This window comes from Netta rufina, assembly GCF_964035555.1.
Source record: "Netta rufina genome assembly, chromosome: W".
NCBI classification, from domain to species: domain Eukaryota; kingdom Metazoa; phylum Chordata; class Aves; order Anseriformes; family Anatidae; genus Netta; species Netta rufina.
Window position 1 is genome coordinate 11681856 of NC_140139.1, and position 14996 is coordinate 11696851.

A 14996-nucleotide genomic window follows, 5' to 3' on the forward strand; every position below is an offset into this window, starting at 1 on the left:
AGGAGTGGCTGAGGGAATTGGGGTTGTCTAGTCTGGATGAGAGGAGGCTCGGGGGCGACCTTATTGCTCTCTACAGGTACCTGAAAGGAGGTTGTCGGGAGCTGGGGGTTGGCCTTTTCTCGCAGATAACTAGTGACAGGACTAGAGGGAATGGCCTCAAGTTGCCCAGGGGAGGTTTAGGTTGGAAATTGGGAGGCATTTCTTCTCAGAAAGAGTGGTCAGGCATAGGAATGAGTTGCCCAGGGAGGTGGTGGAGTCACCGTCCCTGGGGGTGTTTAAGGAAAGGTTGAACATGGTGCTTATCGGGTGATATTGGTGGTGGGGGAATGGTTGGACCAGATGATCTTGGAGATCTTTTCCAACCTTAATGGTTCTATGATTCTTCTATTTGTTTTCAGGTGGAGGTGGAAGTATCTTACTGTCTTTTCATCTTCTCAGGGTTACACTTCATTTTGGAATGATTGCATCTCCTCAGGTTTGCGTGGCTGCATGTTAATCGAATTGGCATTGCGAGGGCGTCTTCAGCTAGAGGCTTGCGGAATTAGGCGCAAAAGTCTATTGACAAGAAAGGTAAGTGGGAGGAATGTGTTCATATTTGCTTTTGCATCGTGTTCTTGCAATGCAGTAGTTACAAGTAACAGTGAGTTTTAAGGTAAAACATTTTTTTTTCTTTTCCTATAAATGGGGTTAGAGATTCTGAGTAGTGACTTACGTTACAGGCACAGTTATTATCTAAACTGTTTCAGTGGTGAGTTGAAAGGTCTTGTAAAATTTTCTGTACTTGTTCTCAGTTCCTGTTTGTTCTCTTGATGTGTTCCTGCTGCTGTTGGGAGCCTTTTGCAATCATCTGGCTGTGGCTGTGGCCAGGGTGCAGTGATAGCAGTTGCTGCTGGGTTCCAGCAGCACCAGTTGCAATCTGTCGAAGGAACTGGCTTTTGCAGTGTCGGTGAGATGTGAGCTGGGGCTGAGATGGACAGCTAACTGACAGCAAGACAGATGTATCCTGCAAGCCACCAGTTAGTGCTGGTGTACACAGTATCCTCTGCATGGTATGCTTTGCAGTGCGTAGGAAGGAAACATCCTTGTACCTTGGGCCCCTGAGAACGCAAAACTCTAGGTAAAGTGCATGACTGGTGTGTTAAATTGATTGTACTCGCTGACCTTTAAGATGAGCAAAGTTTTAAGGTTCTTTATTGAGTTAGGATGAAGATTTGAAGCTTTAATTTATTGATTTTGCTGTCGTTTTTTTTTTTTCCTTAGTACAAAATGTGCGAAGTCATAGTTTGAATTCTACTGTTTGAAAAGTCATACTGTTTGAATTTCTACTTCATCAGCATTAGTGGATACTTGTAAAATAAGTTTATTGAATACGTGGTCAAATATTTCTATCCACCACAAGGAAATCCTCTTTCACAGCCTGTTTCCCCGTCAATATTATGCTTTGCTGATTTTTTTTTTTTTAAAGGAACACTTCCAAATTCCCTAATCTTCTTCCAGCTTCCTTCTCCTCCAAAGAATTGAACCTCTGTTCTGGCAAACGGCACCTGCTTCTTTTAGCTTCATTTAAGCATATTCAGGCTTTTGGCTCCTTAGGCATTCAGGAATGTTCTTTAACAGCTATTTTCTTTCTATGCAAACCTTGTCAGGTCTGTCTACCTGAAGTTTTAACTGCCTTTTCTTTTTTTTTTTTTTTTTTTTTTTTTTTTAAGGAAAATGGAGAAATAACCATGCATATCTTTACTACAGCATACAAACCAAATTCTTGTCTGCCTCCCGTTCCTCTTTTAAAATTTTATCATGTGATTTTTAGGGGTGGGTCTGTCTGTGTTCTTTTTTTTTTTTTTTTTTTTTTTTGGCTGCTTTAAGGAGAGCTAAATCTAACTAGTATTCAATGCTTTGTTCTTTTTGTTGTAAGAAAATCTAGAGATTTTTGCAGGCAGGAGCATTCTATGAAAAAGACAATATAAAATTCAAATGAAGATTGATTTCTGCTTACAGAATTTCATGCAAGTAAAATCCCTAACTATTGATATCTATGATGTTTCTTCTGTCCTACCCTACCTCTCAGTTTAGAAGTCATTCTCATGTGTCTTTTCTCATTTTATGTAAAGTCTTGCATTGTTTAATATGAAATTGCAGTCTTGTTCCCATGTTTAGTAGATTTATGTGCCTGAACTCTACCAAGTGTCCACCTCCACCCTCCTTTGGTACAAGCTTGCAGGCTTTGCTCGCTTTAATTCACAGAAAAAAAAACAAAGCCAAGTACCATGGTTAGTGAATGGAATGAGCTGTTTAGTTGTATACAAGGTTGCAATTCAGTGAGGTGTGGAGCTTCAGCAGCAAAGACAGCAGTTCTGTCTTTGCAAGGAAGCTTATTATTTTTGGAGTCTCTCTTTAGTTTTTACTACTGTTTGTGCAGCCTTGTCAGGTAATCACTCTGGCTGAAAACTAATTCACGTATCTGATCCGTTAAATTTTTATTTAGATCATTTTCTTGGTTTTGTCATCAGGTGTGGTACAAGCAATAGCTGAGAAGAAGAGGAGGGTAGAACTAGTTCTTTGGTCAGTAGTGCAGATATATAAACATGCTTGAATGCTGGAGACAAATGAGATGGAGAAACTGGCAGACGGACTTGATGAGCTTCAGTAAAAATTCTGAAAGTCAGTAGGATGTGTTTTTATGTTGCAACATCCTTGTAAATTTGGCTTGAGAGTATATAATCACTGCATTGTTTTGGAGTTGTATCTACTGATGGTATCACTGCTGGAAACAAATGAAAGCCGAGGTTTGTATGTAAATAAAGCAATTTCTAAGACTAGTGGTTATTGAAGATAGAAAATGGCTTCCTTACTATGTCAGAAAGCAAAACCAATAATTACAGTTTTTTGAAAGAAAAGAAATCTCAACAAATCATTGGTGGATTAACTTCAGTATTTTATAATTGATAATTCTGAGTGATTCGTGCATGAGTGATTTTTTTCTCATAATTATTATTAAAACTAAATTATAAAGAGTTTACTCAAAAAGTCAATGCATGAGGTACTTCATTTTTAGCATTGCCTAATTGCAGAGCTTCATTGTGGAAAATGCAAATTAAATACTCTGTATAATTGAAATGTTCTTAGCAGTCAGATACCAGGCAAAGCTATTACGTGATAAACAGCTGAAAAATTGGGATAAAGAAAGGCTTCCTTAATAGAGCTAAGGATCATCATATCTGAAGAACCAGGCTATTAGCTTCTTTCTCTATCTTAACTCATCTATTAAAAAAATGAAAATATTCCCCTTGAGGATACTTAGTCTTCTGTGATGATTCAATTCACAAGATGCCCGACCCACTCAATTTCCTACTCTTCTTGTGCTTTAATTAACCAAGAGACATTGATCAATAAATCCTTGTCCAAGAAAGAGCAGATCTGTGAATATAGGAGAGAGGTGGCTGAGCTCCCATTATTGCCTGTCTCCATGTGCTGAGAAAGGGAGGGGGAAAAGAAATATTGAGAAGTATAAATCAAAATACTTTTGTTTCAGGGGAAGGATAATTGGAAGAATCTGTACAGTGAATGTTCACTGTAGCATAGTATAAGAAACAGTGCTTTATTGCCTGGCTTCAGAGAATGGTAAACTTGGAGACAAAATCTCCATGTTTTGTGGCTTCACAGGAGCTTATGGAGTCCTGACTGAGTTGAATGGAAGAGTCTATGCTCCTTATAGGTCTTTGCTCTAAGTGCCTGTGTATTGAGGCTCAGATTGTCATCATGGATTATATTCAAACTAACTTCTTAAACTTCCTTGTAGTGGCAGTAAAAATATTTTAACCCCAAATAAGCAAGGAAAGCTGTTTTCTAAACTTTTTAAATCTTTTTTTTTTTTTTTTTCTTCAAAAATGCTCTGAAGTCTGGGTTACGTCTCTTCAGTGAGGGGTGTATGTGTGGTGGTGGTTGTTTTTAACAAAACAAGCCAATAACTTGACTTTGCATCTTATCTGTTAGTGAGATGGTGAGTAGTAATAGGTTACCAGCTTCAGGAGGCTGGAACTATCCACTATAACTAAGGTTACTGTGAAATTAATCATATGGGACACTTCAAAGAAACTAAAATTTTGCTGGAATGTCAGTTTTTAGAAGAAGTAAAGATAAAATTGTTGGGCGTTTTTTGGCTATTTATTAAAGGAATACATGAAAGGTGGGTATTAATAGAGCCAAATTTAGCAACCAAAAACCCAACTTGAAATATACTAATGTATAATTAAAGAATAGAAACTTCCAAAAGTTCAGAAAAATTGGTATAAAACTGGAAAATATTATATATCCTTATAATGTGGTTAATGAAGTTTTTGAGTGAAGTTACACTACAAGCTTGTAAATCATAAAGTTAATGTGTCGTTCTGTGTGTTTAGTTTCAAGTAGGGATTGTCTGGACTAAAATTCTAAACTCCTGATTGCTATCAACTTTGCAAAAATATTTTACATGCTTTATTTTTATATCTGATCAAACCTAGTTCTTTTTAACCTGTCATTGCTGACTGTTTCATTCTTGCTGATTTAATAAAGTTTTAAATTTTAGTGCTTTATATACACTATCTAAAATCACAGGAGCACAGAATCACAGAACTGAAGGGGTTGGAAGGGACCTCGAAAGATCATCGGGTCCAATCCCCTGCCAAAGCAGGTTCCTTAGAGTAGGATGCCCAGGTAGGTGTCCAGACGGGCCTTAAATATCTCCAGAGAAGGAGACTCCACAACCTCCCTGGGCAGCCTGTTCCAGTGCTCTGTCACTCTCACCGTGAAGAAGTTCTTTCGCATGTTGGTGCGGAACTTCCTGTGCTCTATCTTGTGGCCATTACTCCTTGTCCTGTCCCCACAGACCACTGAGAAGAGGTTGGCCAAATCCCTCTGTCTCCCACACCTCAGGTATTTATACACATTAATGAGATCCAGTCTTCTTTTCTCCAGGCTGAACAGACCCAGGTCTCTCAGCCTTTCCTCATAGGGAAGATGCTCCAGGCACCATATCATCTTTGTGGCCCTCCGCTGGACTCTTTCCAGGAGATCCTTGTCTTTTTTTGTACTGGGGAGCCCAGAAGTGGACACAGTACTCCAGGTGAGGCCTGCCCAGGGCAGAGTAGAGGGGGAGGATCACCTCCCTTGACCTGCTGGCCACACTCCTTTTAATGCACGCCAGGATCCCATTAGCCCTCTTGGCCATGAGGGCACAGTGCTGGCTCATGGTCAACCTGTTGTCCACCAGGACCCTCAGAGCTCCTCTCCAGCAGGTCATCCCCCAGCCTGTACTGATACTTCGGGTTGTTCCTTCCCAGGTGCAGGACTCTACACTTGCTCTTGTTAAACCTCATTTGGTTTCTTCCTGCCCATCTCTCCAGCCTGTTCAGGTCTCGCTGAATGGCACCACAGCCTTCTGGCATGTCAGCCACTCCTCCCAGCTTTGTGTCTGCTGAGGGCAGACACTATTTCCTCATCAAGGTCGTCAATGAAGATGTTTAACAAGACCGGACCCAGCACCGACCCCTGGGGAACACCGCTAGTCACAGGCCTCCAGCCAGACTCTGCTCCTCCAATCACCACCCTCTGAGCTCGGCCAGTCAGCTAGTTCTCAACCCACCTTACTGTCCACTCCTCTATCCCACACTTTCTCAGCTTTGCTAGCAGGATGTCATGGGAGACAGTATGAAATGCCTTGTTAAAGTCAAGGTAGATGACATCCACGGCTCTCCCCTCACCTACCCACCTGGTGGTGCCATCATAGAAGGCAACGAGGTTGGTCAAGCACGACTTCCCCTTGGTGAATCCATGCTGACTACTCGTAACCTTCTTCTCTTCCAATTGCTTGGAGATGGCATCCAGAACAAGCTGTTCCAACACCTTTCCAGGGACAGAGGTGAGACTGACTGGCCTGTAGTTTCCCGGATCTTCCTTCTTGCCCTTCTTGAAGACTGGAGTGACACTGGCTATCCTCCAATCTTCAGGCACCTCTCCTGTTCTCCAGGACCTTTCAAAGATGATAGAGAGCGGTTCAGCAATCACCTCTACCAACTCCCTTAGCACACGTGGATGCATCCCATCGGGACCCCATATGCTTTATATACACTATCTAAAATGGACATAATATTCTAGCTATAACCTGCTAGGTATTCACTAAGATCTTTCCTACAACTTTCCTGTTAATATAGCTTAGAATGAAATTTTCCCTTTGTCAAAAGACTTGCCTTTTGTTAATTCGTTTGGTTTTTATTTTACTGCTAGAATTACTATTAATGTTTTTTCTGCCATTCTGATTATGCAGTCATTTATTATATCTTTCATATTTGTTCCTTGTTTTTCACTCTGACTGTAATACTTTGCATTTTTTTCTGATTTCATCTCATACTTGGACGCATCGCCAGTTAAGGTTCACCTTGCCATTACAAAGCTGTCCTACCACTGCAACTCATTTCTGTTCAGTGTTATCTACAGACCCTATGAGAATACGTTCTTCTATTTGTAGCAAGAATTATTAGAACTACAGAATTAAACTTGGGATGTATTTCAATGGAAAACTTAAAGCTTTTACTGACTGGTAACAAGCATCTTTCTGATTACTGGGAAGCTTTACTAAAAAATAAGACTTTCTACCTACTGCTTCTCTATTTCTGGAGTTGTTTTGATGTGGTTAAGTTTTTTTCTTTGTTTCCTGTTAGCACTTTATAGGCATCAGGTAAAAAGATAACTTATCAAACAACTTGAATTGCCAGTTTTAATCATTATTTTCATAAGCAGCTTTGGTGCTGTAGTAATTATACTTTTCCTAAAGAAACAGTGTTTTCTTTTTGGGGCTGTGTCCTTTTTACAATTAAACTATATTGACTTGGGCTAATTAAATCCATAAGTTTTTAGCTTGGTGCTGTTGTCAACAAGCCAAGCATCCTGGTGGGGGTCTGTTATAGACCGCCGAATAATTAGTGGATGAGGAAAAGGCTGTGGATGTGGTCTACCTTGACTTCAGCAAGGCTTTTGACACCGTTTCCCACAGCATTCTCCTCAAGAAACTGGCTGCTCATGGCTTTGACTGGTGTATGCTTCGTTGGGATAGAAACTGGCTGGGTAGCCGGGCCAAAGAGTCGTGGTGAATGGAGTCAAATCCAGTTGGAGGCCGGTCACTAGTGGCGTCCCCCAGGGCTCAGTACTGGGGCCAGTCCTCTTTAATATCTTTATCGATGATCTGGATGAGGGGATCAAGTGCACCCTCAGTAAGTTCGCAGATGACACCAAGTTAGGTGTGTGTGTCGATGTACTTGAGGGTAGGAAGGCTCTGCAGGAGGATCTGGATAGGCTGGACCGATGGGCTGAGGCCAACTGTATGAAGTTCACCAAGGCCAAGTGCCAGGTCCTGCACCTGGGGTGCAATAACCCCAAGCAGTGCTACAGGCTGGGAGATGAGTGGCTGGAAAGCTGCCTGGCGGAGAAGGACCTGGGAGTATTGGTTGATAGTCGGCTGAATATGAGCCAGCAGTGTGCTCAGGTGGCCAAGAAGGCCAGCAGCCTCCTGGCTTGGATAAGAAGCAGTGTGGCCAGCAGGTCTAGGGAAGTGATTGTCCCCCTGTACTCGGCTCTGGTGAGGCCGCACCTCGAGTACTGTGTTCAGTTTTGGGCCCCTTGCTACAAAGAGGACATCGAGGTGCTCAAGCGAGTCCAGAGAAGGGCGATGAAGCTGGTGAGGGGTCTGGAGAACAAGTCTTATGAGGAGCGGCTAAGGGAGCTGGGCTTGTTCAGCCTGGAGAAAAGGAGGCTCAGGGGTGACCTTATTGCTCTCTACAGGTACCTGAAAGGAGGCTGTAGCGAGGTGGGGATTGGTCTATTCTCCCATTTGCCTGGTGAAAGGATGAGGGGGGACGGGCTAAAATTGCTCCAGGGGAGGTTTAGGTTGGATATCGTTTAGTGGAGGACTGGTTAGTATTAGGTCAGAGGTTGGACTAGGTGATCTTGGAGGTCTCTTCCAACCTAGACGATTCTGTGATTCTGTGTCCTCTTTCTAACCAAGAGGAAAAAAAAAAAAAAAAAAAAAAAGGTATTTGTACATGGTTTATATAACTGCTTGTACTGGTAAACAAGCAGTTACTCAAGTTCTTAAGTTTTATTACATTCCTGTGAATGATTTTCTTTCTCCTGTGCTCTCTTGGGGAAATAAGTCAAATAAATCATTTTAGAATTTATTAAATGGAAACATAAACCCCTGTAATATATAATGTCATTTATTGTACGTACAGATTTTGCTTAATATATATGAACTGTTAGTGAATGGAACGTAATATTGCTGGTCAGCATGTTTTTCAGAGCTGAAAAACTTACAGATGGTGTATTGACCAGTTTTCCTGTTTTTTTCCAGTTCCTAACTGATTTCTCAGTTTCATGTGGCCTAATTGTTTAACTGCAGTATTTTTAATAAATTGATTTGAAGCAGTAAAATAGAGTGCCATCAGAGATCAGTTTAACGCTGTAGTGTACTTTGTTTTGAGGAAGAAATGAAGGACCTAGTCAGGTCAGTGGATTATCTTCCTTAAAAATATGTATATATAAACAAAGAGTTAAGCATTTATGAATGCTATAAGTTTAGTTAATTTTCCTGTTTTTTTATTGTTGGATGTTTATGGCATATGAACTAAGTGAAAATGCTGTGTTTCGTTCTGTCATAGGTGATTTGCAAGTCAGATACTTCTACAGGGGATGTTCTGCTTGATGAAGCTCTGAAACACATAAAGGAGACCCAACCTCCTGAAACAGTACAAAATTGGATTGAACTGCTTAGTGGTAAGCCTTGGACATAACATATTTGCTTTTTTTGTAATCTCTAGTGATACCACTCAATATGGCATCGCTAGAGATTACACTGCAAGACTTGGGAGAAGAAATTATGCAAAATTGTAATTATTCTGTCCTTTAGAACAGTCTCTTGCTGATTGTAGTCTTTAATCAAACATAAGTAACTGTTTCTTTTGACTTAAGTTGGTACTGAAAGGATCTAGATTGAAGTGTCAGAACATATCAACTCTATGGAAGAGATGTCTTCTGCTGAATCTGAAGTGAATCAGGACTGTGCCCTTGAGGCGTATAACTGCCTTCCTCTGTAACTGGAAATGAGGGGTAGTAAAGTTTAGAGTATAATCACATGGATTCAGTATTCAGAGCTTTTTGATGAGGAAAGAAGATAAAGAGCTCACTGTTCCTATGTAAAAATTGAGGGTGAAAATTCAGCCATCAATCATAAAGAAACAATAGAGAGGAGTTCTGTTTTTCCATGAACTAGAGAAATGTAATAACATTAGAATATATGTTGAATATATATGTATTTCTAGTTGTTCAAAACAAAGGCTTCAAGATGAGCACTTTGTGCGCAGCTTTTTCTGTAAAGGAAAGTAAACTGAAATAAATTAAACTACATAAATTAAACTGAAGAGATCAGTGGCCAAAAGCATTATTTTTTCTGTAGCCAAAATGTATCACCAAGGTTTGGCTGTTTTTACAAAACACAAAATGCAGCTTCCCTGGAGTAGATCAGAGCTGTACTTCAGGTGCATGAGCAGTAGTGCGGAGAGAATCACTATTGAGTGATTGAGCCCCTCGCTACAAGAAGGACATCGAGGTGCTTGAGCGGGTCCAGAGAAGGGCGACGAAGCTGGTGAGGGGCCTGGAGAACAAGTCCTACGAGGAGCGGCTGAGGGAGCTGGGCTTGTTCAGCCTGGAGAAGAGGAGGCTCAGGGGCGACCTTATCGCTCTCTACAGATACCTTAAAGGAGGCTGTAGTGAGGTGGGGGTTGGCCTGTTTTCCCACGTGCCTGGTGACAGGACGAGGGGGAATGGGCTAAAGTTGCGCCAGGGGAGTTTTAGGTTAGATGTTAGGAAGAACTTCTTTACCGAAAGGGTTGTTAGACACTGGAACAGGCTGCCCAGGGAAGTGGTGGAGTCACCATCCCTGGAAGTCTTTAAAAGACGTTTAGATGTAGGGCTTAGGGATATGGTTTAGTGGGGATCAATCCTTTTTAATTGCCCATGGGTATTTAATTACTAGTTCTTTGATGGCATTAGGGTTCTTTGCATTTCCCATGGTTAAGAGAACTGCCCTGTGAAGATTTTTTTTTTCTTTCTGTAAATTCTTTTAGAGTTTTACTTTAGGGGTGGATCCTGGAAAATAGCTATTCCAGCCATAATTATCAGAGACGCAAAGAATACTGCTTAAAGGTCCAGTACACACAAGTTCAAAGCCATCACAGAAATATTTGTATGGACATTTGAGGCTATATTTTCCAGGCTGTTCTTGTTTATAAGATCACCTCTAAGGGAAACAAGCATAGGGAATATAGAAGTTTGGATCAAAATGTCAGGTCTTCCTGCAGATGAAATAAATGTTACATCTGTGTAATGGTGGAGATTGGTCACAAGGTGTCACCACAGTACTGATTTTTATTATCATATAGATGCATTCACCTGACAAATTTAGAAGCATCTAGGAAATAACCTCTACTATGTGAAACACTATAAGGAGACTGCCTTTTCTGGGGGAGGTGGTGGCTGGCATATGATAGTTTCATTTGTGGTCAAGCTGGGAAATCACACCTCAATGAGGTGTAGGACCTATAGGGACTTACATAGTTCAGGCCTAGGTAGATTCTTTACCTCTCACTATGCAGTTGGTGTTACCTCATTTGTGTACTTAACCTGGCTGTTACTTAGATGCAGTTTGCCACCTTCCATTGCAATGAGTGAAACCTTAAATTAATCTGTGGGGGTTTTTTTGTTTGTTTTGTTTTGTTTTTGTTTTAAGTAGTATTATTAAAAGATAACCAAAGATTTAAAAAAAAAAAAAAAAAAAAAAGCTTTCTAAGATACAAGTTGCTATAGAAGTTGTCATATTGTTTATGGAAAAAACACTTCTACATAAGAAATACTTAATGCTGTTTCTTCCCTTGCCTCTTAAAGCGCATAGGCTGTTTAATATCAGGAGGAGATTTTAATACTTAAAGTAAATACTGAGTTAAGCTGGACCTAAAAACTTTAGCTGAAGTAAACTTCTAATCAAAGAAGGATTTCTCAGTGCTTAACAACTTCAGCTTTATCAGTAGCTGCTGGTGTATTATTTTGTGCTTTTAAAATTCCTTTAAGTGCATACATGTGCTCTGAAGTGCCCATTTGTCCTGCCATAACAAAGCATTAGAAATAGTTTTCATAGAAACATCAAAGCCCTTCTCAACACGAGTGCTCTTCTGTACATCCATCCACCCACACTCACATGGTGCATGTCTGTTTCACCTTGGAGGGAGCAGAAGTGGAAAGAAGAGCATAAAACTGAAGAAATAAGTGTACTGGGTCTGGCTGGAATGTTATCTTTCCCGGCAGCAGCCCATACAGTGCTGTACTCTGCACTTGTAGCTGGAACAGCAGTGGTATCACACCAGTGTTGTGTCTACTGCTGAGCAGTGCTGGCACAGGACCGGGCCTCTCTCTAACCCTCCTAGGGGGTGGGCAAAAAGTGAGGAGAGAAACATCACTAGGGCAGCTGACCTAAACCAATCAAAGGGATATTTCATACCATGTGATGTCACACTCAGCAATAAAAGGTGGAAACAGGAAGAAGAGGGGAGGGGTGGGCTCTTGTTGGGAAAACGTCGGTCCTCCTCCCGAACACCGGCTGCGTGCGTTGAGGCCCGGCTTCAAGGACGTGGTCAATCATCGCTCATTTGTGGGAAGTAGAGAGTAATTTCTTTCTTCTGCACTTCCACATAGCCTTCATTTATTTTGTTTGTTTTCCTCCCTTCTTTTTATTTTTCCCTTTCCCCCTCCCTTTTCCCCTTTCCCTTTTTATTTCCCTTTAGTTAAATTGTTCATAATAATCTTTAATTATTATTATTATTTCCCTTTAATTAAATTATCCTTATCTCAACCCGTGAGTTGTTCTTTGCTTTACTTCTCCCTCTCCTCATCTAAAAGAGGGGGAGTGAGAGAGCGGTTGTGGGGTTTAGCTGCCCAGCACGGTAAAACCACCACAATAAGAGAAATGAGGAGAGCATGTGGGATAGGTGTGCATTAGCTTGCCTTTGTGACAGAAAGAATAGCAATGATGCTTATAAGTCTTACAAGGAGCGGCTGAGGGAGCTGGGATTGTTCAGCCTGGAGAAGAGGAGGCTCAGGGGCAACCTTATCGCACTCTACAGGTACCTTAAAGGAGGCTGTAGCAAGGTGGAGATTGGTCTATTCTCCCACGTGCCTGGCGAAAGGATGAGGGGGAATGGGCTAAAGTTGCTCCAGGGGAGGTTTAGGTCGGATCTTAGGAAGAACTTCTTTACTGAAAGGGTTGTTAGGCATTGGAATAGGCTGCCCAGGGAAGTGGTTGAGGCACCATCCCTGGAGGTCTTTAAAAGACGTTTAGACTTTGATATGGTTTGGTGGAGGACTGGTTAGTGTTAGGTCAGAGGTTGGACTAGGTGATCTTGGAGGTCTCTTCCAACCTAGATGATTCTGTGATTTTTCCAGTCCCTGAATTGACAAAGACTGAGCAGACAAGGCTGGAGGAGATGCTTTTTAAAACTTTTTTAATTTTCATTTTTATGGTTACTGTTTAAAAAAAAAAAAATGTCTTCATGGCTAATTTTTCTTCAGTACAGAAGTGCTTGTTTGTCATATCTTTGCTCAAGACATGGCTTAGCTAGTGTTTCATCCCAACTTTAAATGCACAGTGAAACTCCTCAGAGATGCTCACGTGGTCTCAGTCTCTACGCATGTATCTAGATGGGTCAGAGATCAGAGAAATGGTGACATGAGCGCGCTAACTTACTGTAATAGTCAGCTATATGAATTTGACAGCTCATTCTGCGCCACGGGAGAGGAAAAAATTGCTGTAGTAGTACAGCTTAGATTTTGCCTGACTGTTGGCTTTTTTGTTTGCTTTTTTTTTTTAGGTGAAACATGGAACCCATTAAAGTTGCACTACCAGTTACGAAATGTCCGTGAACGGTTAGCTAAAAATCTAGTGGAAAAAGGTGTACTGACAACAGAGAAACAGAACTTCCTTCTTTTTGACATGACTACGCACCCTCTCACCAACAACAATATCAAACAGCGCCTCATCAAGAAGGTTCAAGAAGCAGTTCTTGACAAATGGGTGAATGACCCCCACCGCATGGACAAGCGCTTGTTGGCACTCGTTTATTTAGCCCATGCTTCAGATGTTCTGGAGAACGCTTTTGCCCCCCTTTTGGATGAGCAGTATGATTTAGCGACAAAGAGAATGCGGCAGCTTCTGGATTTAGACCCTGAGGTTGAATGTATGAAAGCCAACACGAATGAGGTTCTGTGGGCTGTTGTAGCAGCTTTCACAAAATAACTGCAATCAGACTGCAGTGTTCTCTTTTCTTTCATGTAAACCAATTGTTTCTCTTCTATTGGCTATTCATGTTTTCTGTAATTTGTACCTTCTCACATGAATTGGCTTTTGTTTAATGGAATTATAAGTGGTGTATTCCTTCTTTCTCTGTGCATCTGTATACAGGATTCTGTTGGTACAAGAGACATTTAAAACAACTATTTAAAACAACAGAAAAAGGTTTTACTGCCATATTGGCTTTCCATTTCCTTTTAAATTTGAGTTATCTGAAATATTTGTTACTCTGTTTTTCATCTTATTGTTATTGAAGTGGTTTAACATGGAAAGCACCTCGAGGAAACGTGCATGCAATTGGATCACTAGTCTCAGCTGACACAGATGTGTGCATGCCTCAATACTTCTGCAGTACAATTCATAACAGATCAAAAAGGGTCTTTTTAAAAAATCACCAAAGCTCCATGTCGAAGTGTCTGTCAGGGCATTTTATACACAAATGTTGTTTCAATTATATCTGACAAAATTACTTTAAAAGCAGAAATTCCATTTAACAGCTTTGTCAATAGTTCCTGTAAAACCCCATAAATTTTACAAACATGAACCTCTGTAATATATAATGTAATTTATTGTGCGTACAGATTTTGCTTAAGAATCCAGAAGCTGCCCCATGTTAGATAAGGGCCCCGCCGCTGGCTAGAACCAGGCTAATAAGCAATATCTTTTGTGCCTCTGTGAGAGCATATTTAAAACAGGGAAAAAAATAATCTACGGGGGAACAGCAGCTGGGAGATAGAGAGGAGTGAGAAACAGCCTTGCAGGCTCCAAGTTCAGTGAAGAAGGAGGGGGAGGAGGTGCTCCAGGCTCTGGAGCAGAAGTCCCCTGCGGCATGTGGTGAGGACCATGGTGAAGCAGGCTGTCCCCCTGCAGCCCATGGAGTACCACGGTGGAGCAGGATTCCATGCTGCAGCCCATGGAGGAGATCATGGTGGAGCAGGTGGACCTGCCCTGAAGGAGGTTGCGGCCTGTGGAGGACCCCCGCCAGAGCAGATTCCAGGACAGACTTGTAGCCCGTGGAGAGGAGCCCACACAGGAGCAGGTGACCTATCAGGATCTGCTGCCTGTGGGGGACCCAGGTTGGAGCAGTGTGCTCCTGATGAATGGACCCCATGGTACGGACCCATATATGGAGCAGTTCTTGAAGAGCTGCTGCCTGTGGGAAGCCCACACAGGATTAGTTTAGGAAGGACTGCATCCCGTGGGAGGAACCCCACACTGGAGCAGGGGACAAGAGTGACCGAGGAGTAGCAGAGATGAAGCGCTACAGACTGACTGCAACCCCCATTCCCCTGCACCACTCGGGGGGAGGAGGTGGAAGTGGGCGGATGGGGGAAGGCATTTTTGGTTTCTTTCTTTTGTTTCTCACTTCTCTAGCTTGTTAGTAATAGGCAATAAATCTTACTATCTCCCTACTCTGAGTCCGTTTTGCCCGTCGCAATAATTGTTGAGTGATCTCCCTGTCCTTATCTCAACCCTTGAGCCCTTTTCATCGTATTTTCTCTCCCTTCCCCTTTGAGGAGGGGGGAGTGAGAGAGTGGCCGTGGTGGAACTCGGCTGCCCACCCGAGTAA

The 14996-nt window shown here is 41.8% G+C and overlaps 1 protein-coding gene across 1 annotated transcript; it reads left to right on the plus strand.

Annotated features, from left to right (window-relative positions):
• Positions 1–469: 469 nt before the first annotated feature.
• Positions 470–13945, plus strand: LOC311220756 (Golgi phosphoprotein 3). Its single transcript, XM_084304311.1, has 3 exons — positions 470–570; positions 8691–8805; positions 12948–13945. Exons 1-3 carry the CDS (start codon positions 490–492, stop codon positions 13370–13372), a joined length of 621 nt encoding a protein of 206 aa, XP_084160437.1. The 5' UTR covers positions 470–489; the 3' UTR covers positions 13373–13945.
• Positions 13946–14996: the final 1051 nt, after the last annotated feature.